General features: G+C 52.2%; 1 protein-coding gene across 21 annotated transcripts in view; it reads left to right on the forward strand.

The window, feature by feature from the left end:
* Nucleotides 1–23,692, forward strand: part of DNM2 (dynamin 2) — a 79,844-nt gene that overhangs the window by 9,621 nt on the left and 46,531 nt on the right. For 20 of the 21 annotated variants that reach the window (XM_019744854.3, XM_019744848.3, XM_019744847.3 and 17 more), the window contains exon 2: nt 14,571–14,644. The exons of the other annotated variant lie outside the window; for it this stretch is intronic. In XM_019744854.3, the coding sequence (XP_019600413.1) occupies nt 14,571–14,644 (74 nt within the window). The remainder of the gene's footprint in view (nt 1–14,570; nt 14,645–23,692) is intronic. 21 annotated transcript variants of the gene reach the window in all.

Genomic DNA, 23,692 nt, shown 5'->3' on the forward strand with positions numbered 1-23,692 from the left:
AAGCCTGGCTTCTGCGGCATCTGGTCTGGTGGCATCTCCGAGTGGCACTGCCTGGCACAGATCACTGAGGAGCTCAGGGCAGGCTGCTTTCTGAGGTGGGGAGGCCCTACCTGGAACACACTCTCAGCACTAAGTGAAAAAGGACTGCTGGCATGATTTTTCAACTCTTTTTTAATCACAGAATAATTCTACTGTTTGTTCATTGTAAAATAAAATTCACTCCTTTAGGACAGGCACAGAGTAAGGCAGAGGTTCCATTGCCCTATGTGTGGGAACCACCTCCCTCAGTGTGTGGCTCTTGTCAGATCCTTCTTCTATAGTTCTATGTGTAAATGTCCCCCGTGCCCCCTTCAATGTGTTTGTAAGTCCATCTCTGACCGTGAAGTCTTGCCAGAATGTGACCACCTCATGCAAAGTCCTTGCTATTTAGTGTCTTGAGGGGGTTTTACCTTTGTTTTTAACAGACTTTTTATTTTGGAGTAATTTTAGATTTATGAAAGATAAATAAGCTTTAAATTTACAAAAACGTTGCAAAGATCCAGGAAGCTCCAATATACCCTTCACCTGTCTTTGTCTAAGGTTAACATCCTAACCTTACAATGGGACACTTCTCACAACTAAGAAATTAACCTTAGTATATTATTGTCATGGCTGAAAGCCAGACTTTATTCAGATTGTCCCAAGTTCTCCCACTATATATTTTTTCTATCCCAGGGCCACATCCAGGATCTCACATTGCGTTTCCTTTGAATGGCTCCTTAGTCTCTGCTGGTCTGTGACAGTGCCACCATCTTTTCTTGTTTCTCATGACCCCCAAATTTAAGGTTTTATCTAGTATTTTCTCATGCTTTACTGGGGCTGTGGGTTTGGGGGAAGACCACAGAGGTGAAGTGTCCCTCTCTCTGCATCCTATCGGGTCCATGGTGTCAACAAGGCTTAGTGGGGGAACGCTGACCAGGGGGACGCTGCCCGTCATCTCTTGGTTAGGTGTGGGGCTCAGCTTTCCCCACCGCAAAGTTCCTTTTTCTCCTTTGTGTACATTCTTCTTCTGAAGCATTGAGGGTTCGATAATTGTTTGAATATATGATATGTCCAACATGGCCCCAAGTTCAAAACCATCATAGAGGATGAACAGAGAGAGGCCTCTTCTCCAGCCAGCACCCCGATAGCTAACTACCCTTCTCAGTCTCCTGTGCATCCCCCCAGTTTCTCAATGCAAATAGAATCAAATAAGAATGTGTTTTGAATATCCCCTCCCCCATACTCAGCTTTACATCCTGTTCTGAGCAGTGAAATTGTTACTAACAGTACTTCTTGGAGATTTTAGTGTATTAGCACAGAGTGCTTGCTCGTTTGTTCTTTTTCTCTCTCGAGGTATAATTTACACATAGTAGACACACCCATTTTAGCGTGCAGTTTTAAGAGTGTTGACAAATGCAGAGAGTTGAGTAACCACCACTGCAATCAACACATGGAACACTTCCGTCATCCCCCAAATCCCCTGCCCTTTTGTAGTCATGCCTCCCCTTCCCTGCACTTGGAGCCCACTGCTGGGTACTCCACCCCGTGATTTTGTCTTGTAGAATGTCATGGAAGTGGGCTCATGCATCCCTGTCCCTCTGCGCGATGCATCTGAGAGCCATCCGCGCTGTGTGCAGCAATAGTTGGATCCTTCCTATTGCTGAGGCGTGTTTCTGCTATGGCTGGACCACCAACTCCTGAACCATTCACCCACTGAAAGACAAATGGATTGTCTCCCATTTTTTGATGATTATAAATAATGCTGATATAAACACTTATGTGCAGGTTTCTGTGTGGTTTATAAGTGGGATAACATTTTTGAGTGAATTTTTGTATGACTTACGAGGTATAGATTAAGGTTTTGTTTTTTTAAGATTTTATTGGGGAAGGAGAGTAGTGTGTATTTCCAGGACTTGATTGGGGAACAGTGTGTTTTTCCCAGGACCCATCAACTCCAAGTCAAGTTCTTGTCCTTCAATCTTAGTTGTGGAGGGCGCAGCTCAGCTCCAAGTCCAGTTGCCATTTTCAATCTAGTTGCCGGGGGCGCAACCCGCCATCCCATGCGGGAGTCCAACTGGCAACCTTGTTAAGAGCACAGGCTCTAACCAACTGAGCCATCCGGCCGCCCACTGAGATCTCAGCTCAAGTTGTTGTCTTCAGTCTAGTTGTGGAGGGCGCAGCTCCCTGGCCCATGTGGGAATCGAACCGGCAATCCTGTTGCTCAGAGCTCATGCTCTAACCAGCTGAGCAGTCCGGGCTGCCCCTAGATTAAGGTTTATAATTTGTTTTGCGTATGAGTGTCCAGTTGTTCCAGTACTATTATTGTAAAAACCATCCTTTCTCCATTGAGTTGCCTTTATCAGAAATCAGTTGGCCATGTTTGTGGGGGTCCATTCTATGCATCTGCCCTTTGACCAAAACCACATTTTTTTATTACTGTAGCTTTATATAGTAAGTCTTGAATCAGGTGGGATGGGTCTTTTTTTAAAAAAATTAAAGTTTATTGGGGTAACAATTGTTAGTAAAGTTACATAGATTTCAGGTGTACAATTCTGTAATACGTCATCTATACATGACATTGTGTGCTCACCACCCAGAGTCAGTTCTCCTTCTGTCACCATGTATTTGACCCCCGTTAGCCTCTTCTACCATCACCCCTCCCCCCTTACCCTCTGGTAACCACCAAACTATTGTCTGTGTCTATGAGTTTTTGTTTCTCCGTTTGTCTTGTTCTGGGATGAGTCTTCTTTGTTTGTCTTTTCCAAAGTTGTTTTGGCCACTCAAGTTCCTTTGCCTTTACAGGTAAATTTTAGAATCAGCTTGCTGATTTCCACAGAAAAGATCATGTAGCAGTACATCGAGAGCTTCGCTATTAGTATTTACAGTAGTGTTATTCCTCCAATGTCACTGCTCTCCTGTGCCAGTGCAGCCTCTTCCTCCTAGGTCTCGCATCTCTGGCCTTGCTGCCCACACCCCCCAGGTTGTTCTCCTTACAGTGGCCAAAGGGAGCGTGTAAGTATACGCTCCTCCTCTGCTCAAAACCCGCCATGGCTCCCAGCTCTGTCAGTGTGAAAGCTTAAGTCCTCACTCCCACCCACAAGGCCCTGTGTGATCTCCTTACCCTCCTCCCTGCCCCATCATTTGTCTTCTCTGGTCTCTCGCTATTCCTTCCCTTGCTCTGTTCCAGCCACCTGCTCTCCTCACTGTTCCTTAAACATGTCAGGCACAGATAGTCCTACCTCAGGGCCTTTGCACATGTTCTCTCTGCCTGGAAAGCTCTTCCCCTCACATGGTCCTATGGCTTATTCATCACCTCCATCAGGCCTCTGCTCAAATGTCCACTCCTCGAGAGGCCCACACTGGCCACTCTGCTAAAATGCCCCCACCCTGTTACTCTATCCTCGAGCCCTGTTTAATTTTTCTTGGAAGTACTTGTCACTCCCTGTCATTGTCCTGCCTATTTATTTGTTTATTGTCCATCTCCACCCAGTAGAAGATGAGTGCCCTGATGGCGTGGCTTTGTTCCTGTGGGTGCCCCAGTTCATTGCCTGGCATATTAAATGCTCGAGAAACCATCTCCCTCTTCTTGTAAATTGTTGTGCAATGACCATCACCACTATGTAATTTCAGAACATTTTCATGCCCCCGAAAGAAACTGTACCCATTAAGCAGTCACTCCCCACCCCCAGCTCTTAGCAACTACTAATCTACTTTCTGTCTATGAATTTACTTATTCTGCACATTTCCTACAAATGGTGTAGGGGAGGAGTCCAACTTCATTCAAATACAGCCTATCCTAGAGAATGTTCCATGTGCTCTTGATAAGAATGTGTGTTCTGCTGCTATTGGGTGGAGAGTTGTATACATGTCTGTTAGGTCTTGTTGATTTATGGTGTTTACATTTTATGTTTCCTTGTTGACTTATGTCTCTGGTTCTATCCATTGTTGAAGGTGGGGTATTGATGTCTCCAGCTTTTATTATTGAGTTGCTGTATTTCCCCTGCCCTGTGCTTTATTTACAGCTGCGTAGTGTTCCTCAGTCTGGCCCAGTGCCACTAAGTCCAGTCACTCTCCTACTCGAGCTTTTAGTTTTCTAGATTTCCCCTCCTGATAGAGCCTTGAGGGTTTTCAGGCTTATGCATCCACTATGCCCAGGGCTGATTCCTGGAAGGGGGTTGCTGTGTTGGACAGGAAGAGGATTTAGAATCATCTTGCCAGGTCTGCCAGGAAAGTCTGTGCCAGGGTCCTTCTTGAGGTGCCATGGAGGGGAGTCCCCTTGCCCTGTCACCTTTGTGAACTGTCCTGTTGAATAGGGCCTTACATGTGCCAGGTACTGGACTTCGCGTGTCTTATCCTTCTAGTCCTGCTGACAGCCTGATGGTGTGGGCACTGTTATCCCATTTTACAGGTGGAATAAGTGAGGTTTGGGGATGGGATGACTCTTGTCTGGGTCACACAGCGAGGCTGTGGCTGAGCTGTTCAGCTGTAGACTCGTCTCTCCACCACCACGTCTGCTTGCTAAGTTGTCCCTACAGGGCGATGTGACTGGCCTTCCTGTTTTCAGAATTCAGGGTCTCCTTTCCATCTTTGTTCCTGGATGTTAGATGTGGTGACCTGGATGGTGTCCTGCAGATGGGGACAGGAATGAGGCAGATTGGGTTGGTGCCTCATTGGTGGGGGCGCTGTTAGCTGTGTGACTTTGGTCTGAATGATCTAGCCTCAGTTTCCCCATCTAAGAAAGGGGTTAGCGAGAGCCCCTGTGAGGGTGAAAGAAAGACTTGAATGCATGGAGTTCAGCTCAGTGCTGTGTCATATGTACCCCAGAGACGGAAGCTGGTCCTGCCATTTACTCCTCAGCAGGCGTTTATTGAGCACCTGCTTTGTGCCAGACACTATGATCCGACAGTGAACAAAGCAGACAGAATCCTTTTCTTCATGGGGCTGACAGGCTGTGGGATTCGCGTCCAGGAGGCAGAAAGGGAGCTTATATGCTGAGATTAGAGCAATGATTGTGTAGGGGGAGGGGACAGAGCCAGGTCTGGGGAGGTGGGAGTCAGGCTCTCCCAGGAGGCAGCAGCCAGCCAGTGTCCTAAGGAAGAGTGGAGGGTGCTGGTGGGGGCATCTCGTGGCCAAGCAGCCCAGGCTGAGGCATCAGCCCCCAGGGCCTCGAGCAGGGAATGGCCGGGAGGTGACAGAGTGCTAGGACAGGGCTCTGTGAGTCACAGGGAGGAGACTGATTTTGTCCCGAGTGTGCCGAAAGCCACGGGTGGGTTTTAAGTACATGTGCAGTATGATCTGACTTGCAGTTTGAAAAGCTCTCCTTGGATGCTGGGCTGAGAACACATGGGGCAGGGCCAGGCCCAGGGAGATGGGGGGAGTGTGGCTGTGACCCAGAGAACTTAGCCTAAGGGTTGGGGCTGAGCAGGAGAGAAGGGGGTGGTCTGGGTATTAGGCAACGGACAGGATTGGCTGAGAGCTGGCTGTAGGGGGTGGGGAAGAGACGATGGGAGGACAGTGAGCCTGGTGTGTCTCTGTCACACTGCACTCCGTCTGCCGGGACAGTTCCTCACAGTGTGGCACCATCACACTAGAAGAGGCTCTGAGAAGGAGCTTGGCCCCAGGGGCCACTGCCCACTCTTCTATTGAATGAAAAAACCTGCAAGGAGGATGGTTCTGGAATGTCAAGAATGGAGTGGGGCGCTGTCTGGCTTTTTCCTTCCTGTATGTTCACTAACATCCTGCCTGGGTTCAGTTCGGCCCCTCCAGGTGGTGACATAGCAGAGCTGGGAGTTCACATGTGGCCGACCACCGTCTGGGGGCTGCAGAGATGGTGGTGCTCCCCAGTCCCCATCCCCCCCACCTGCACCCTCTCTTCCCATCCTCACCACACCCTGTTTTACAGATGAGGATGTGAGTGACCTCGCTGGTTAGGTCACGTGGCCAGCCCTTGAGTGATGCTGTGTAGAGCAATAAGAAGGTCCCTTAGGGGACCCTCAGCACTGAGACCTTGATCCCAAAATGCCAGCGGCTTTCCTGTCGCCCTTGAAAAGGCTGCTTGGCTGACCAGTTGCTTTGGGGCTTCTCAGTACAACTGAGAAGTTAAAAATTAATATTTGCCTGTTACAAAAGTTGTAAAAGATCACTTTGGAGACTCTAAAACAGGAAATTTTCCTTTCTCACTCCACAGACCACGTCTGTCAAGGGGCTGAGTGTCACCTCCAATTTTCTTGTCCCTATGTAGGCCAGAAACGTGCACAAGCATTAAAAAAAAAAAAAGGACATAATCGGTTCTGTGCATTGCACTTGGCTTTCAACACCGTAGCCTGGGTTGCTTCCTGGGCCAGTTCCAAGGCCACTTTAGCCAGTTCCCTACTGACGGACATCTGTGTGATTAATGCGTTTCACTGTGGAAAGCACTGCCGCAGGGAGTGGCCGTCCTTGTAAACCCACTCAGGAGAATGAAAACGGGGTGATGTAGGACATGGGGCAGCAGGGGACATTCAGAGGAGTTGAAATCTGTGTTGAGTCCTGAGTGAACAGAGGAAACCAGGATTGTGGAAAGGCACAGAGGAGACGTCTCGTTCCAGGCAGGGAATCAACACAAGCAAAGGCCCTGAGGCAGGAATAGGTTTGGACTCCTGGCTGTCCCTTGGTCACGAGGTTTGGCTACAATTAGTGAGGGAGGTGGGGGCTGAGGGTAGGGAGTTGACAGGGTGATTGCTCAGGGCCTTGAGGCCATGGGAACACTTAGCAGCAGAGAAGGGATGTGAGCTGGCTCACTTTGTATTGAGTTTTCCTTTGATTATATGGGTTAAATGCTCTCTTTTGGGTAAGAACTGTGCAGACTCTTCCAATTACCCTCTGAGGCATGTGGCATTACTCCCACTGAATAGACAAGGAAACCGAGGCACAAAGAGGTGACCCAAGCTGCCCAGATTGTCCACAAAGGAAGGGCAGTGCCTCGATTCCAGCTGGGCCCTGAGAAGCCCAAAGCCAGGGCTGCTTGTCGCCATGGGTCACTTCCTACTTTTGCTCCTGGCCTGGTCGCCAGATGAGACTATGGAGCAGGTGACACTAGGGCTGAGTGCCAAGGGCGGGGCTGGCTCTGGAACCTGCAGGATTCCTGAGCAGGGAGGAACCTGCTGGGAGTTTTGTGAAGGGGTGGCGTCCGGAGTGGGGTCCCACGCCACTGCTGTCTAAGCCTCAGTCTCATTTTTCCAGTGGCAGGTTTGATCCTTCATCCCACAAGCATTGGTCACCTGCCTCTTGCCTGGCTCTGTGTTAGGAGCTGGGGAGAGGCCAGACAATGTGCCAGGCAGAGGAGTGGCCATGGCAGTGGCAGCCTGTGAGGCTGCCCTTCTAATGGCTGAGAAGGGACAGATCACAGCCGTGGGAACAAATCAGTAACCTGGAAGTTGTCAGTTGGGTAGAATTGAGCAGGATGTTGTGTGACAGATGGGATCTGCTTCATTGGGGGTGGGGGTTGGGAAGAGACAGTTTGACTGGGAGTTGCCTGCTGGCCTTGGGAATGCTGTAGGGAGAGGGTTCCAGGCACAGGGAACAGCCACTGTAAAGAAAGGTCCTGAGGCAGGACCCTGCCTGGTATGTTTGGGGAACATGGAGGAGGCCAGTGTGGCAGGAACCGAGGAAGGGGAAGAAGAGGAGGAGGTGAGGGCAGCGCCGTGCCTGGGCAGGTCGTGCAGGGCCTTTTGGGAGAGGGAGGTGGTACAATGAGGTACCGCCTCACGCCTGTCAGAATGGCCATCATCACTGAATCAACAAACAAGTGTTTGTTGGCGAGGACGTTAGAGAAAAGGGAACCCTCGTGCACTGCTGGTGGGATTGCAGGTTGGTGCAGCCACTGGGGAAAATAGTATGGAGGGTCTTCAAAAAATTGAAAATGGAACTACCTTTGACCCAGCAATTCCACTCCTGAGTATTTATCCAAAGAAATTAGAAAGTATATATACACCCCTATGTTTATTGCCGTGCTATTCACAATAGCTGAGATATGGAAACAACCGAAATTCCCATTGATAGGTGATTAGATAAAGAAACTGTGATACATTTATACAACGGAGTATTACTTGGCCATAGAAAAGAATGAAATTTTACCATTTGCAACAGCATGGATGGACGTGGAGAATATTATGCTAAGTGAGATAAGTCAGACAGAGGAAGACAAATATGATATGATCTCACTTATATGTGGAATCTAAAGAACAGCATAAATGAGCAAACAAAACAGAAATAGATTCAGAGATATAGAGAAAAAAAACTGGTGGTTGTTAGATGCGAGGGGGGAGAAGGTGAAGGGATTAGAAAGCACAAATTGGTAGTCACAATATAGCCACAGGGATACGAGATACAGTGTGGGGAATATAATCAATAATGTTGGAAAGATCATGTAGGGTACCAGATGGGCACTGGACTTACCAGGGGGATCACCTCATAGACTGTGTACATGTCTGACCACTGCGCTGTACACCTGAGGCTGAAGTAGAATAGTATTTAATGTCAACTATAATTAAATACATACATATATGTAGCCATGGGATGTAAAGTACAGCATAGGGAATATAGTCAGTGGTATTGTAACAGCTATATATGAGGGGTAGTAGATTGGGGGGGTTATCACTTTGTGAAGGGTGCAAATGTCTATTACATTGCTTTGTACACCAGAAACTAACGAAAAAAAAGAGCGAGAGGGAGGTGGTAGCCTTGGGAGGGCTCTGAGCAGGAAGGGACATGCCCTGACTTGGCATCCACAGGTGCCCTGTGGCCACTCTGGGGAGAGCCGAGTGTGGGGCTGAGGGTGGGCTGCCTGATGTGGCAATTGGTCCAGGCAAGCGCTGATGGGCTGAGCCGGTGGCCTTGGACACGGAGACAAGTGGTTGCATTTGGGGGTGGAGGCAGCGTGGGGGCTGAGAGGCAGGATGAGCCCTGAGTCCGTGCTCTGAGGCTCCACAGGGGTGAAGTGACTCATGCCAGGTCACACAGCCAGGCAGGCCCTCTGCGAGGGATGAGTGCCCAGAGAGGGTGGGGACCTGTCCAGGGCTTCACGGCTCACAGGGGCCGAGCTGGGCTTTGAACCCAGGCTGTCTGGCTCCAGAGTCCATGTTCCTTTTGTCCATTCGGCACGTATTATGAAAAGCTGCTGTATGCCAGACACTGTTGTAGGTACTGGACACCCAGCAGTGATCAGGCCAGGTGAAGAAGTCCCAGCCTGTCACAGGCCTCCATTGGAGGCTGGGTTGGAGGAAGTAGGAAACGTGCATTTGGGAGGGAGGGGTGCAATCGACTGCACCTGCCCACAGGTGGGCAAGCAGGGCCTGTGGGGAAGGGTTTCCTGGCAGAGGGTACAGCCCCCCAAAGGCTTGGAGACCAGAAGTGCACCCTCTTAATGGAGGGTGCAAGGAGCGGTGGGATGGGCAGATGGGGGACCCTGTCAAACCTGGGGTTGGTCAAGTGGTCTCTGCACAAAGGAGATTTGGAGCCCAGATCATAGATAGCCTAGGAGAAGGATAGGTCAAAAGCCTCGGGCCAGGCCTGGACCCATGGATTAGAGGCCAGGTGCTGAAATAATCATAGTTAACACTTACTGAGCACCTGCTGTGTCCTAGGGAACAGAATAAACCCAAGATCCTGTCTTAGGGTGCTGACATGGGGGAGGGGCAGACAAGAAGCAGATAAGTGATACATCGAATGTTAGTGCTGGGGAGAAAAATGAGGCACAGAAGGAAGGTGGGGTGGGGGTGGAGCTGTGAATGAGGGTGGGAAAAGTCTCCCTAGGGAGGTGTTTGAGCCAAGGCTGTGGGGAGCAAGTCATGGGATGCCTATTTTTCTGGTACCCAGCTGCCCTGTGAGGTGGGTGGTGTTATCCCCATCTTACTAACCAAGAAACCCAGACCAGAGAGGCAGGGAAACTGGCCCAAGGTCACACAGCATGAAGGGCATTGTGGGAGGAGGAGGAGGAGGCAGGTGGATGCTTTGAGTCACAGGGAGGGATGTGGTAACCCATGGAACATAGGTGGGGTCAAGAGGAGGAAGCAGATGACTGAGGCTTGAAAGTCGCCTTCAGATAAGTGGACAGTCAGTGTGCTGGGTAGAGCTGCTTGGGAGGAGGGTTCCTTCCACCATGCCACTGGAAAGGTCCCAAGAGTGCCTCTGCTGCTGTGTGCCAGGAAACCCTGTGGGTAGCCTTAAGGCACAGCTGGACAGGCCTCTGCTCACTGAGCCCCTTGGAGATTTCTGGGGGGCTGCTTTTTGGGGGCTGCCCAGGCCAACGATGGGTGTCCCTGCCCTTTCTACTCAGCAGCCCGGGAGCTTCTAGAAACACAGTCGGACGAATCCCAGGGCTCCTGGCCTGCGAGGCCCCTCACACCTGCCCAGCCTTCTCCCCTTCAGGCTCTGCCTCCCTCACCCAGGCCTTGTCTTCCACTTGTCCTTCCCGCTCTCCACCAGGTCCCAGCCCCAGAAAGCCGACTTCCCCTGCGCGTGCCCAGAGCCCTCGGTTTTCCTGGGCATCACACTTGCCCTCGTGTTCTTCTCAGGCTCTCACTGTCCATGTCTGTGGTGTCACCGCTGTGCTCGCGGTGCCTTTCCCCCACCCACACACACGCACAGGACAGCACGTGCCAACACCAGTGGCAGAAGGCCTGGCCCCGGCTCCGGAGACGCCGGCAGTTTCTGCGTCAGCGGTGAGGGCCCAGAGGCCTGGTGACCTGCTGGTCAGAAGCTCAGACTCCATGTGTTTCCGTCCACGCTGTGCCGCCTGGACAATGGGTGACCCTACACAGCTGCGCGTCCTCTAGGCCTATTTACATCTGTAAAGTGGGGCTCAGACCATCCTGGTAGATTGTGTCACAGCTAAAGGTGATAAATCCCCAGGAAGTTCTCAGCTCCTCGCCTGGCATACAGTGAGCACTTGACAAGGGTTAACTACTTTAAAAAAAAGTAACTTTTTAAAGTCATGAATCCATGTGGGTGATGCACAATTCAGAGATGTTCCAGAACATGCATCGCCTCCCCCCCAGCAGGCTCCGCTTCCATGGGCTCGGGCTTTTGTTTGTTTGTTTGTTTGTTCCTTTCTTCCTTCAGTCGCAAAACAGACACATTTCTTCACCTTTTGTTTTCCTCTGTATATATAGAAGGAAGTTCCACGTCAGGAGATAAAGAGTTTTGTTTGTTTGGTTGGTTTTTGGTGGCTGCACAGTAGTGTGGATAGGCCATAAATTATTTAATTAGTCTACCCCACCCCCATGGGCTTTAAAGTACTTTGGATCTGAGCTAGTCTTACGGGGAAACTAACCAGACGGTAATGATTCTCCTGTGGGCAAATTTTAATGCTCTGCTCTCTCTGTACTTTCCTATCTGAGTCTTCATGAGCTTGTCCTCCTGGACTTGATTTGTACTTGTGACCTTATTGAGATGTAACTTAGATGCAGGAAGTCACTCAATCTTAAGTATACACCTTGATTTTTAAAGTAAATGCATGCACCCCGGTAATCGCGGGGCAGATCAAGACAAGGGACACTGTCATCATCCCAGAAAGTCCCCTCGTGCCCCTTCCAGTCCGTTTCCCCACAGGGAACTATCTGCTCTGTGATTTCTATCAGTCGAGACTAGTTTTGCCTGTTCAAGTTCAAGTCTACCCTATGACTCAGCAGTAGGAACGAGGGCATATGTCTACAAAAGGCATGTACGAGAATGTTCGTAGCAGTTTTCTCATGGCCCTGCACTGGGGAGACCCCAAATGTCCCATCAGCTAGTGAATGGATGAACAAACTGTTGTCCATCCATGCAGTGGAACATGGGTCAGCAAGGAAAAGGACCCAGCTTTGGTCGCACGTGTCAGCATGGGGGTTCAGTCACACACTGCTCCTGTATTGTTTGCTCACTGACACGTTCCAGTCGCACGGAAGAGGTAGAGTGGGAGATTCTTGTGAAGGGCGCGCGAGTGGTGTCACTGCTGCGGCTGGGGGTTCTACGTCAGAGGGCTGGCTCCCAGAGTCTCTGATGTGCAAGGTGCCTCTGTCCCTACCTGTCAGGGCCCTGCCTGTGAGCCAGGTGGCCTGCAGCTTCAGGGAGCCAGGGTCAAGGTCATGTGTGGTGCTCTAGAGGTAAATAGCCCCCAGCAGACCCGCTACCTCCCTGGGAGAGCTTGGCATCCTTTATGAAAGGGCGCTGCTCTCCTAGAGACACTGGGTACCCCCCTTTGGCGAGGGCTGAGATAAAGCCTACCTTGGGGTCTGGTTACCCGCATGTGGCCTCCTTGCTGTTTCTCTTGCCCTGCCCACCGCACCCCTACATGTAGCTCGCCCCTCATTTTCCCTTCTCAGAGGGGCCTTTCTTGGCCATGCCAGCCCCAAGCCCTCTATCGCCCATGGCTGGTCTTCTTTGTCCCCACCCCCACGTCTCACGTGGTCCATCTCAGGATGCTGGTGTGGTGCACCAGCGCCTCCATCGTGCTTTGTAGGCATGAGTCATACTTGTGTGAGCGAGCGTGTGACTTTGGCCAGGCCACATTGCCTCTTTGCACCTCAGTCTCCTCATCTGCCAAATGGGAGAATGGGAGTCGGTAGTTTAATGTGTCACGCTGCGTGAAGTGGGTATGAAATGCTTCTCGAAGGGCAGGCATAGTCCGTGGGGTCTTCGTCACCCTCGGGAGCTAGGTTGCATGGGTAGCAGCGTAGGTGTGGAAGGTTGACTATGTCACCAGGAGCTTTGGGCTCCCCTAATCCTAGAGGGGCTTGTGCATGTCCTGTGGATGTTCTTTCCTCTGTTTTGGCCCTTCCCGCCCTCCATGGTTCTTCTCAGTCCAGCCTGGCCCCCGGTCATGGCCGCGCTCATCTCTTAAACTCCTCTTGACTGTATCCAGTGTCTGTCCACTGCTGTTTGGGTCCCTACCACCCCCTGCCCCGGGTTCAGCCCCATCCTCCTCACCTGGAACAGCGCAGGTGCATTCTCCCTGCCTCATGGCTCCACTCTCATACCTGCAGCAGCCAGAAGGGTCTTTTCAAGTCACACACCTATACAAGTGCACACAGTTATAACCCCCTGAACCCCATTGAGTGGCCTCGCCCTAATAATGACGACCAGCCTTCTCATCACGACTGCCAGCACCACCCTCACCTTACCCCTTTGTGGGCCTGTCCAGTCGAGTGCCCCGCTTTGCTGCTTGCGTCCAGCACCCCTATGGAGGCCCCTCATTTTGCAGGCTGGGCTGCAGTTCCACATGTTGTGTGGCCACTGCTGTGTCCCTGCTCCCAGCCGGGGGGCGGCGCCGCATGAGTGTGGTGGGACAGCCCACAGGGTACTGGGGCACGGATTCCATTGTGCAGAGTGTGGTGGCGCAGGTGCACTTCCCACTTCCTCCTTCCTTCTGCTCACTGGGTGTGCACATTCTCAGGGATGCTGAGGCCCTGCTCCAGCTGAGGGCCGCCTTTGGCGCCCTCCAGGGTCCCAGATGGGGTTCCCAACACGGGTCGGGTGCCCCCTGAGACAATGGTTGCCACAGTACTGGGGAGTGAGGTGGCACCAGTGACACTATGCTAGGAACCCAGGGACACTGTTGTCTTGGTGCATATGAGACACACCTGTCGAGTCCCAATTGTTCTGTGTCCTGCACAGATTTCAGATAATCCAGACGTTTACCTGGGTGCAAACCTTGTTTGACATTCCCTGAGCCTAGACTCTTTCTCCACTTTACATGAAATGACAGGGTCCTTTGCATAGCTTTAATAATCTCTGAAAATGCTGCTTCTGCTCCAGTGCCTACCTGATCCCTGCTCCTTTGCTTTCCTTTCTTACTGGTCCGGGGCGGCTTCCGGTCTTCCCACTCTGCCTGAGTCCACGCGTACTAGTGTAAATTGGTGCAGGTAGTATTTCCGTATAGAAATACATAACAGGTATTTTTTTTTATTAAAAAGCTGTATCGAGGGATCACTTACATGCTAGGAAATTTGCCCATTTCAAATGCAGTGACTTTTAGTAAATTTACAGTAAATATTAGCAAACATTGCCACAGTCCAGTATTAAAATATTTTCGTCACCCCAGAAAGCTCCCTCGTCTCTGTTTTCTACCCCTGGGCAACCACTTGTCCTCTTCCTGCCTGTATAGCTGGTTTGTTTTTTTGGGATACAAAACACATATTTTGTCATCAACTACTTTTCCTTTCAGTCTTTCTATCGTATACATGGCCTTCTGTTAATTTCAAACATGTATACTAATCTCTTTGGAATCTGGGGGAGATGGTTCAAATATTTGTTAAGGAAAGCGCCCTTTGGTTGTGCTGGGGCTGGAGCATAGCCAGCTGGGGGAAATGGTTCCATTTGCCACCAACCTCCCATCCAGTCCTCCCGTCCCCCACCCCCTATGATCTCAGGACCCTCCAAGGCCAGAGTATTCCCCAGTGCCCTGCTGGGGTTGGTGTCTTTGCTGAGGTCGCCCAAATTGCAAGAGGGGATTGCTCCACCATGTGTGGTCATACTTCCTGTCCTGCAAAACCAGCCTCGTGAGTAATTTCTGTCCCTTTCCCCTCCCACAGGGACTTCCTTCCCCGAGGTTCAGGAATCGTCACCCGGCGGCCTCTCATTCTGCAGCTCATCTTCTCAAAAACAGGTACAGTGGGGTGCGTCGAAGCTGTAGCAGGAAACTAATGTAGATACCATGTCCAGCAGGAGCCAGAGGGCTTATGATAGAGTCTCTGATGGCTGGATTTGAATTCACGTTTTCCACATGTGCAGGGAAGTTGAAGCACAATTCACTGAACACCCACCCCCACCCCAAGAGTCCTCAGCCGTGAACAGGCTGCCAGGTGCCATGTGTGCTTGCTGTATTGCAAATAACATGTTTTTGCTGAATGCTTTCAAAGTCAGTAGCAGACATTGTGACATCGACCCATAATGCCTCAGTGTGCCTTCCCTTGCAATAAGGTCACTCTCCTGCAGTCATAGACCACACCCAAGAAAGGTGATCATTCCTGCACGTTATCTCATGGCCAGTCCATACTCAGGTTGCCAGTTGTCCCCCAAATGCCTTCCATGGCTGGTTTACATGCCCTGATCAATTCCATGCTACACTCCATTGCCATGTTTCCTGTGTTCATTAGAGCAGCATCCCTGCCATTTCTTTTTTAATTATGACATTGACTTTTGGGAGAGAACTTCCTGTTGAATAAAGAATGGCCCACATGTAGATTTCTTTTTCTGTCTTCCCCTGGGTGGCCTCAGTTTATTTCTGCTCTTCCCATGTAAGTCTGACCTGACATGGGCATGTCTTCCAGCTTGAAACCCACTCAGGCCTCCTTGGAAAGCATCTCAGGTGAGAAGGTGGAAGAGAGAAGGGAGCCATCAGTGGTGGGTCCTCTCTTCTCTCCACAGCCCTCGGGAGGTCTCCATTCAGGGTCTCTGTGCTGCTTCCCCACTGACCTGGAGTGCCAGCCCTGGCCGGTTCAACACTGAGAAAGCAGCTGATATAATCGTATTTTACGGACGGGGAAACTAAGGCCAGGCCAGGTTATCTGCCTTTTTAAGAAGCTGGCACCAGATCTGGGATCTGATTTTGCAGCTGTGCCCCAGTCTAGTCCTCTTGTCTTCTTCTTCTGACTCCGCCCCACCCACCTGTGGGAGGGCGTGGCTCCAATGAGAGGCAGCAGTGGATTGGCGGGGTGTCTCCTCTATGTGAGCTCTGCCATGTCATAGGCCATGGACGAGCCAATGGGCTGCCTCCTGTGGGTTCAGCTGTCCAATCAGCTGTGCTGCAACGAGCAGCCCTAGAGCTGCAGGTTTCAGTCTGTGGATCAGAGCCTCAGGGGACTTGGCTTGTTGGGTTTCTGCTTCCGGTTTGCAAGTTGATGGGGAAGAAGGGTGATAATCTGCATTTGAATGAGTTCCCTGGTGGTGCTGATGCTCCGGGCTCCTGGCCACACTGGGAAACCTCTGCCCTGGTGGGTAGGGGCTGGGAGCTAAGATTGCCTAGATTCCAGTCCTGGCTCTGCAGCTTACTGGCTGGCTGGCCCCTAGGGAGGACTGCTGCTCACAGCCGTGTTTCCTGTCTGGACAGTGGAGATAATAATAGCACCGCCTTTGTGGGTTGCTTGCCATGAAGACAATGTTATTTAATATAGGTACACCCTTAAAACAGTGTCTGGCACACTCAGGGGCCCTCACTGCGGGGTCTGTACCAGCCGCTGTGGTGTGCTTGTTGCCAGCCTGTTAGGGGTCAGCTTGCTGGGAGAACAGGTTGGCTGGCTTCCTGCACTGGAAGGTCAGGACCATGTCATGGTGGGAGGGCTCCCTCCTCACCTCCATAGTGGCTGTCACCCAGCACTGGTCTACTGAGCACTTACTGTGTGCCATGGGCTGGTCCCGGGCTGGGACACTTAGAGAAGCAGGACCAGGACCTGCCACCGCCCTCCTGGCACTCCCATTAGTGCCTGGAGACAGATAAGGGAGACTTAGGGACAGACCAGGAAGGAGACACACAGGCCTGGCCCTCATCAGATGGGAGCCTGTGTGGTGGGGGGATGACAACTAACTCCATCACAGCAGGTGGGGACATTGGGGAGCTTTTCCGAGGAAGCGATGTGTGCGCTGAGGCTGACAGTGCAATGGGTCTGTCGGGGAAGGAGGGACTGCCCTTCCCAGCAGAGAGCACTATGTGTGAGGACCATGAGGCCTCAGGCCCAGGGGCCTCTTGGAGGAACTGAAATTCCTTCTGTGGGGAGGGAGGAGAAGCACATGATGAGCAACAGCCTTCAGGGAACACCAAGGGCAGGAACTTGCGGGCGCATATGTGCCCAGTGCCTGACCCAGATTCATGCTGAAACCTCTATTCTTGTTATCCCCACTTCACAGAGGACTGAACTGAGGCTTCTGAGCTGAAGCCACTTGTCTGAGGGCACAGGGGAGGGTCATCTTGAAAGCCCGGTCTTAAACTCACTCTTGGGGAGTATGGCCTTAGGCTGAGGTGTGACTTAACCAGATCCTTTAGCTGCTGGTGGAGAAGAGACCAGAGAGACCACTGCAGGGGCAGGTACCCCTAGGAGGAGGAGGGATCAGGTGCCCAGGGGCAGGTAGGGACAGGGTGGCAGCCATGGAGATGGAGTTTGATTCTGTTGGGCTGGAGTGGGGGTACAAGTGGGGGAGAGGAGCCAGGTGTCCTACATGGGCTTGCATACTCCCCCTTCCCCACCTGATCATGGCATTCCAGGTCTCTTAAGGGAGGTGGGTGGGGGGTGGGACACCCCACTGACTGGAGGGAGGAAGCTGAGTGCAGTGTGGGATGCAGTGATGGCTGGGGCTCCTGCTGCCCTCTAGGGGCTACGGGGGCCATGTTGTTCCTAGAGATTGAACTTTTGTGTCCCTGGCTCTCTGGGACATGACTTGGAGCCAGGCTGCCACTCTTTACTGTCTGGGGCCTTGGACAAGTAGCTTCACTCTCTTGTGCCTTGGCTTCCTCATCTGTAAAATGGGGTGGCAATGGCGCCTCCCTTGTAGCCCCGGCACCCCCTGTGGTGTGGTGTGGCCCTGAGGCTGGGGCTCAGTACTCCTCTCTGGCTCCTGGGACGCCCAGTGGCGTCCAGCTTCTCTTCCTCCAGACTGGTCTTGGTGAGACATTACTTTTCATTGGTTTAGTTTAAAAATTACCTCAGACCTCAGCCACTAGGAAGTTTGGTGGCTCACAGGTGAATCCTGCTCCTCCTTGGGAACAACGCCTGGGCCTCATAAACCCTGGGTGCTTAGGACTGTTCTTCTGTGGATGCAGATGACCGGGGCCTCTTGGGCCTCCCCTCCTGGCCTTGACCTTGGCTGGTACTCACAGGAGCCAGAGAGGGGATGTCAGGACTTGGCTCCCGGCCTCCTCCTTGTGGCTTTGTGTCCCTGATGTGGCCTTGCTGGCCCCTGGTCCCCAGCTGCAGCCACAATCTCCCTTCTCATCCTCAGGCTGTGCGCGTGTTCACTGTGCTCCCTGCCCGGCACACGCTGCCATCCTCCTGCTCCCCTGGGGGACCCCCTCCCTCACCCCAGTCACGGCTGCCTTAGTTCCTATGCAGCCCGTGTTATGTGACATCATCCTGTCCTTTTATTTTCTTAATGGTCTTTCTCCCCCTGCTCCAACTCCGGTGCCACAAGAGCAGGGGCACTGATCAGCTTTGTCCAGCGCTGTCCCCCCAGTGGGGCTGGGTGCCCCTTCTCTTCTGTGGGTGGGATTATCAATGGCTGTGTTTCACCTTTACCTGTGAGCCAGGCCCTGGCAGGGTCCTTTCTGTAAAGCCTATAGACCTTGTGTCTTGATGAGGAAACCAAGCTGGGAGCTGGCTGGGGTCAGCCTGGGGGCTGGTCAGGATGCCAGCCAGGGCTGTCACCTTCTCGGTGTGTCTTCTTTTTCCACACCATCAAGTACTTACCCTAATTTTAAGCAGACACTTACCAGGTGTCCTACAGTTTAGCTCAGTTCTGATTCTACCTACCTGGAGATAGTGTCAGGTCCCACAGGTTAAGGGCTCGGTGCCACAAGAACCCTCTTCAGGCACCAATTGCAAGTTCAGGTTGTCACGTGTGTCTCTGACCAGCTTGGCTATAGATCGGAGGTTCCAGTGACGTCTTCCTCGGGTTCAATTAATTTTCTTTCTAGAGTGGCTCAGAATTCAGAGAAGCATTTTATTTATTAGATTACTGGTTTATTATGAGTGGATATAAGTCAGGAACAGCCAGATGGAAGCGATGCGTGGGGCAAGGCGTGAGGAAGGGGTGGAGCTTCCATGCCCTGTCCCAGCGCTGCCGGTGCTCACCAGCCTGGAAGCTCTCCAGACCTGTTCTTCTAGGTTACTATGGAAGCTTCGTCATGTAGGCACCATTGATTAAATCATTCCTCATCGGTGGTTGATTCAATCCCCACCCCCAGGAGGTCAGGGGGTGAGGCGGAAAGTGCCATCCCTCCAATCACATGGTTGGTTCCCCCGATACAAACTCAGGTGTGGTTGAAAGGGACTTACGAGTATCTAGACTCTTCTATGGCTCTTATCACTTAGGACTTGCCAAGAATTTTAGGAGCTCTGTGCCAGGAAAGAAGGGAAACCAAATATATTTCTTACTGTAAATCACAGGCCCTGGGTGGCAGTGTGTCCTAGACTGGGACATGTTTGCTTGTCTCAAGTCAGAGGGAGCTTGAGGACCAAATGAACTTCAGAGATGCCATGTGCTTTGTCCCTTCTTGGTTGGCTAAAGGCTCTGAAAAGTCCCTGGAGATCAAATCTGCCCCACATAATTCCTCCCGGGCCAAGTCAACCAGACCTGCACAACTGCCTGCGCCAGGTTTGGGGAAGGCAGGCCCCGTGTCCGGCTGCCATGGGTGGTCCTGGTGGTTCTGCTCTTTGCTGGGTTCTGAGCAGAGAGAGGATGGGATCTGTCCATGAAGATCAGGGCAGAGCCCTTCCATGCAGAGCACTGAGGCTCCAGGCAGCCTTGCAAGTGCCTTTAGACCAGCATCTAAGCTATTTGTGGGCTCCCCGTGGGCCCAGCGCTGTGTTTGATCGCTTTCTCCTGTCGTCTCAGCGCTGGGTTCTGTGTCGTTTCATTGTGGGACACCTGAAGCCCCCATAGATGGGTGTGGCGAGGCACCCCACCTCCGTCTTTTCTTCTTGTCGGCTCCTTACATCACGTGGTGCCTGAGCTGCGGGGTTGGGCTGAAGTCAGGTTGTTCCAGCAAGACATTTCACAATTCTTAAGAAATGCCAGCAGGCATGTGACCTGGTCTGTGTTTGGGGTAGAGAGGGTGATCTTCTTACCTTGCTTTCAGTCCTATGGGTCTCCTTGAGCGCCTTTCAAACAGGAGAGTCCAAAAGCCAGGTCTGGGGCATGGCCTCTGTCACGGGGGTGCTTCCTCATGCCCCAGGTAGCCTGACCCCCAGAAGGCAGTGGTATGCACTTGTCACCTCCCTTCTGAGAACACCTTCTTGAGAGGCCGAGGGGATGCCCAAGCTGGGGGATGAGCTGTTTAGCACAGGGGGGACCCACTTAGCAGTCATGGGGTGATATCTTCCCAGGCTACAGCACCTAATACTTTGTAATAGGCTGTTCAATAAAACTTTATTGACCAGCTACTCTGTACCACACACTAGGTAGAGTATGACTGAAACCAAATCCCTCAGTCCCTCTCCTGAACTCCAGCTTTATCAGGGGACACACATGGTGTATCAGTGTGAGCAGTGCCAGGCAGGGGTGCTGCTGGCATCAGGAGGTCAGGGTGGGCCTCCCCAAGCAAGGAATTTAGAGCCGAGACCTGAAGGAGGCAGGGAACAAATTCTGTGGGGAGAGCAGAACCTCCTTCTGGAAAATAAATGCAAGTGCATTCACTGACCCCACAGTTGGGCTGAGGGGGGAAGCCCTGTGGTGGGCAAGGGCGCAGGCTCCTCAGGCTTGGCAGTGTGACTTCTGGATGAGGGCCTGCTTTATTCCTTCATTCCAGCTGTGCTGCAGTCCCACGGAGCCCTGAGGCCTGAGTACACATGCTGCCCCTTCTTCCAGGGAAGCTGCTTGCTTGTCTGCCAGGAGTGCAGGGGTGTTTGTGTGGCTGTCGAAATGCTGTGGCAGGGACCAGGGACCGGTGGGACTGGCTTTGTTACCTGCACATGAGAAACAGAAGGTTTGAAAACACTGCGGCTGGGCGTTGACAGGCGCAGCTCTGCAACAGGGACTGGCCAGGCAGAGTGGGCAGGGGCTTGCCCTTGTCTGCTGGGGATGAGTTGAGAAGGAGCCGTTCGGGTATTGCAAGCTAGGGGCTTCGTCCTAAGACCGCCTCTGACTTACTGAGATGGTGTAGTTAAATCGTCTCCAGTATCCAAGCACGTACAGCGCTGTGGGGGCCCAGGCTAACCCCTCCTGTCTGTTTCTCCTGTGTTTATTTTCCTCACAGGGAAACCAAAGTACAGAAAGTGAGGCTGGCCAGTGGGCAGCCCCCCTCCCTGCTCTGTAGTCTCCCCCTGGTCCCGAGCATCCTTAGGACGGCGGAAAGGTCGCCCATGAAACAGATGGCTTGGGCACGGGCTGTCTGCCTATCCCCGCCCTTACTTCCTCCATCATCTTGGGGTGGGCTGGGGCTGGAGTTGGGTGGGCCACCCCTCCCGGTTCCTGGCTTGTTGGGTCTCTGTCGTACCTGCTGTGACACATCTGCGCAGTGTCCATCTTCCCCGTCAGACAAGGAACCTGGCTGGGGCTGGGCCTATGTCCTCAAGTAGTAAGTGCTTGGGGAAGGAGGGAGGGAGGGAGGGAGGAGAAGAGACAGCAGGTGGCTCGCCAGACCCCGTCCCCATGCAGCCTCCTATATATCCAGCGTGGTGGCTTTGGAGGTGCTGGGCCACCTCACAGAAGCTGAAGTAGGGACCATGTTCTTACAGAATCATTCAGTCATGCATATAATTATTAAGCGTCTACTGCATGCCCAGAGGGAGCCCTAGGGACCAGAATGAACACAGATTTCTTTTCTGGTTCCAGCTGGGAACCAGAGAAAATACACAGAATAAGAAGGTAAATGATATTAGAGCTTGGAGGATGATAAAGCATAAGGATAAGACACTGAACGGGGAGCTCTGTCATCTGAGGTGTGGGCCAGGGCAGGTCTCACAGAGAAGGTGACACCTGAATGAGGTGACTGAGCCATGAGTTTGCCAGCAGGCAAACAGAAGAGCCCTGAGGCAGGAGCAGTCCTGGAGTGTGAGCCGGGAAACCAGCATGGCTGGACGGGAGTGAGTTGAGGTCAGAAATTGGAGGGGAAGGAAATTTTGTAGTCCCCTGTGGGATGTAGTAAAGACTTTGGCTTTTACTTGGGTGAGGTGGGAGCCATGGAGGGTTTTGAGGAGAGGGGGGCCAAGGTTTGGCTTTAAGAGGGTCAGTGAGATGGGGGGAAAGCAGGCTGGGTGAAAGCTTTTTAATGTTGGTATAACTGGAATTTAACACATGGTTCCAAAGTGACAAGGAAGCTAGTAAAGAAGGCAGGTGATGCGGGATGGGCCTGGCTGGCTCCTGAACCTTCCTGCTGCTCATTGACCTGCTGAGGAAGAAGCAGAGCTTTCCAGCACTGTCTCCTGCATATCCTTCACCCACACAGATAGGAGGCTGCCAGCACTCACTGGGGTATGGGAAGCCACAACTGGCAGGTTCTGGTCCCATAAACGTGATCCACAGTGACCTGGCTCTGCAGGGGTGGAGGCCCAAGATGCAGGATGGGGTGCCAGGTGGTGTGGAGTCAGGGAAGGCTCCCTGGAAGAGGTGACAGGCAGGCAGTCCCTGAAAGAGGAGGTGGTGGGGCTGGGCCTTCTAGGCAGCAGGCCTGGCGGGGCAGACATCTGCAGGGGGAGGGCCCATGTCGTGGCACCCAACCCCTTTCTCATCCCACGCCCCCCTGCACTCCTCCTGGAAGGGAGATGATCTCTTTGGGGTGCTGAGCCCAGGGTTTAAGCAGGTAGAAAACTGAGGTTTGCTGTAGGGATTGGAGGACTGTTCCATTTTGGGGTGGCTGCTGCAGGAAGAGCAGCCAAATGTTTCCTCTTGCCCTTGTGGAGGGCTGTCCTTGGGACAGCATGACTGTCCTTGGGACCTGGGTCAGCTGATGGGGGTGGGGTGGGTGATCCTGGATCCTCCAGCTGGCATTGCCTCTGCTGTCGAGTGGCTGGTGCCCATGCTGGACAAGGTCCTCAGAGATCTGAGTCCTTGGAGTCCCCCTGACGCTGGCCACAGCGGGGAAGAGCCTGCAGGTGGCCTCAGAAAGGCCAGGCGACTTGGGAGCTACTGCCTGGACATAGATGATCTGAATTTCAAATCCCAGCTCCACCACTGAGCTTGGGCTGTCACTTCACCGCTCTGGGCCTCAGTTTCCTTATCTGATGGGCATCACAGAGATGCCTGCCTGCTAAGGTCCTCACTCATAAGGAGCACATGGGACCACACGCTGGGCCTGGCCAGAGCGAGCAAGGGCTGAGTGTTGGCCATACCGTGTTTCCCCAAAATTAAGACCTAACCGGAAAATAAGCCCTAGCATGATTTTTCAGGATGACATCTCCTGAATATAAGCCCTAAAGCATCTTTTGGAGCAAACCTTAATATAAGACCTGGTCTTCTTTTCGGGGAAACACGGTAGTTTGTTAGGTTATTGTGATGGATGGCGAACCTCCCTGCACTCATTTCTTTCTGTCTCGTTAACACCTGTGGGTGGAGATTCTAGACCTGCCTGGCCTTTCCCTGTCGCAGGCTTCCATGACCATCCTTTCTTTTGAGGCAGCTGATGGCATGTCTGTGCTCTGATTTATGTAGCCAGGTCTCCTCCTGGTGGACATTGAGACGATTTCCAGGTTTTCCCTTTTTGAAAGAGCACGGTTTTACACGTCTTTGCATCTCTGCAGTGGTCCAGTTCTTTAGGCTGTTTGCCACATGACTTCCCTCTTTCTAGCATCACTGCAGGAGCTGTGATCTTTGAGCCTTGTTTCCAATATTTACTATGAAAGTTCAAACATAAGGAAAAGTTGAGGAATTTGTATCGTAAACACCTGTAAACTCAGCACCTACATCCTACAGTGAGCATTTTTCTTCTTGCTTTATCTTACACTGGTGCTTCGGATTACTCTGGCCTAATGATAAGACCAGCTTTGCCTCTTTAGTCACTGATTTATTT

This window comes from Rhinolophus sinicus, chromosome 15 (assembly GCF_057876585.1).
Source record: "Rhinolophus sinicus isolate RSI-liver-muscle chromosome 15, RSI-T2T, whole genome shotgun sequence".
Classification (NCBI taxonomy): domain Eukaryota; kingdom Metazoa; phylum Chordata; class Mammalia; order Chiroptera; family Rhinolophidae; genus Rhinolophus; species Rhinolophus sinicus.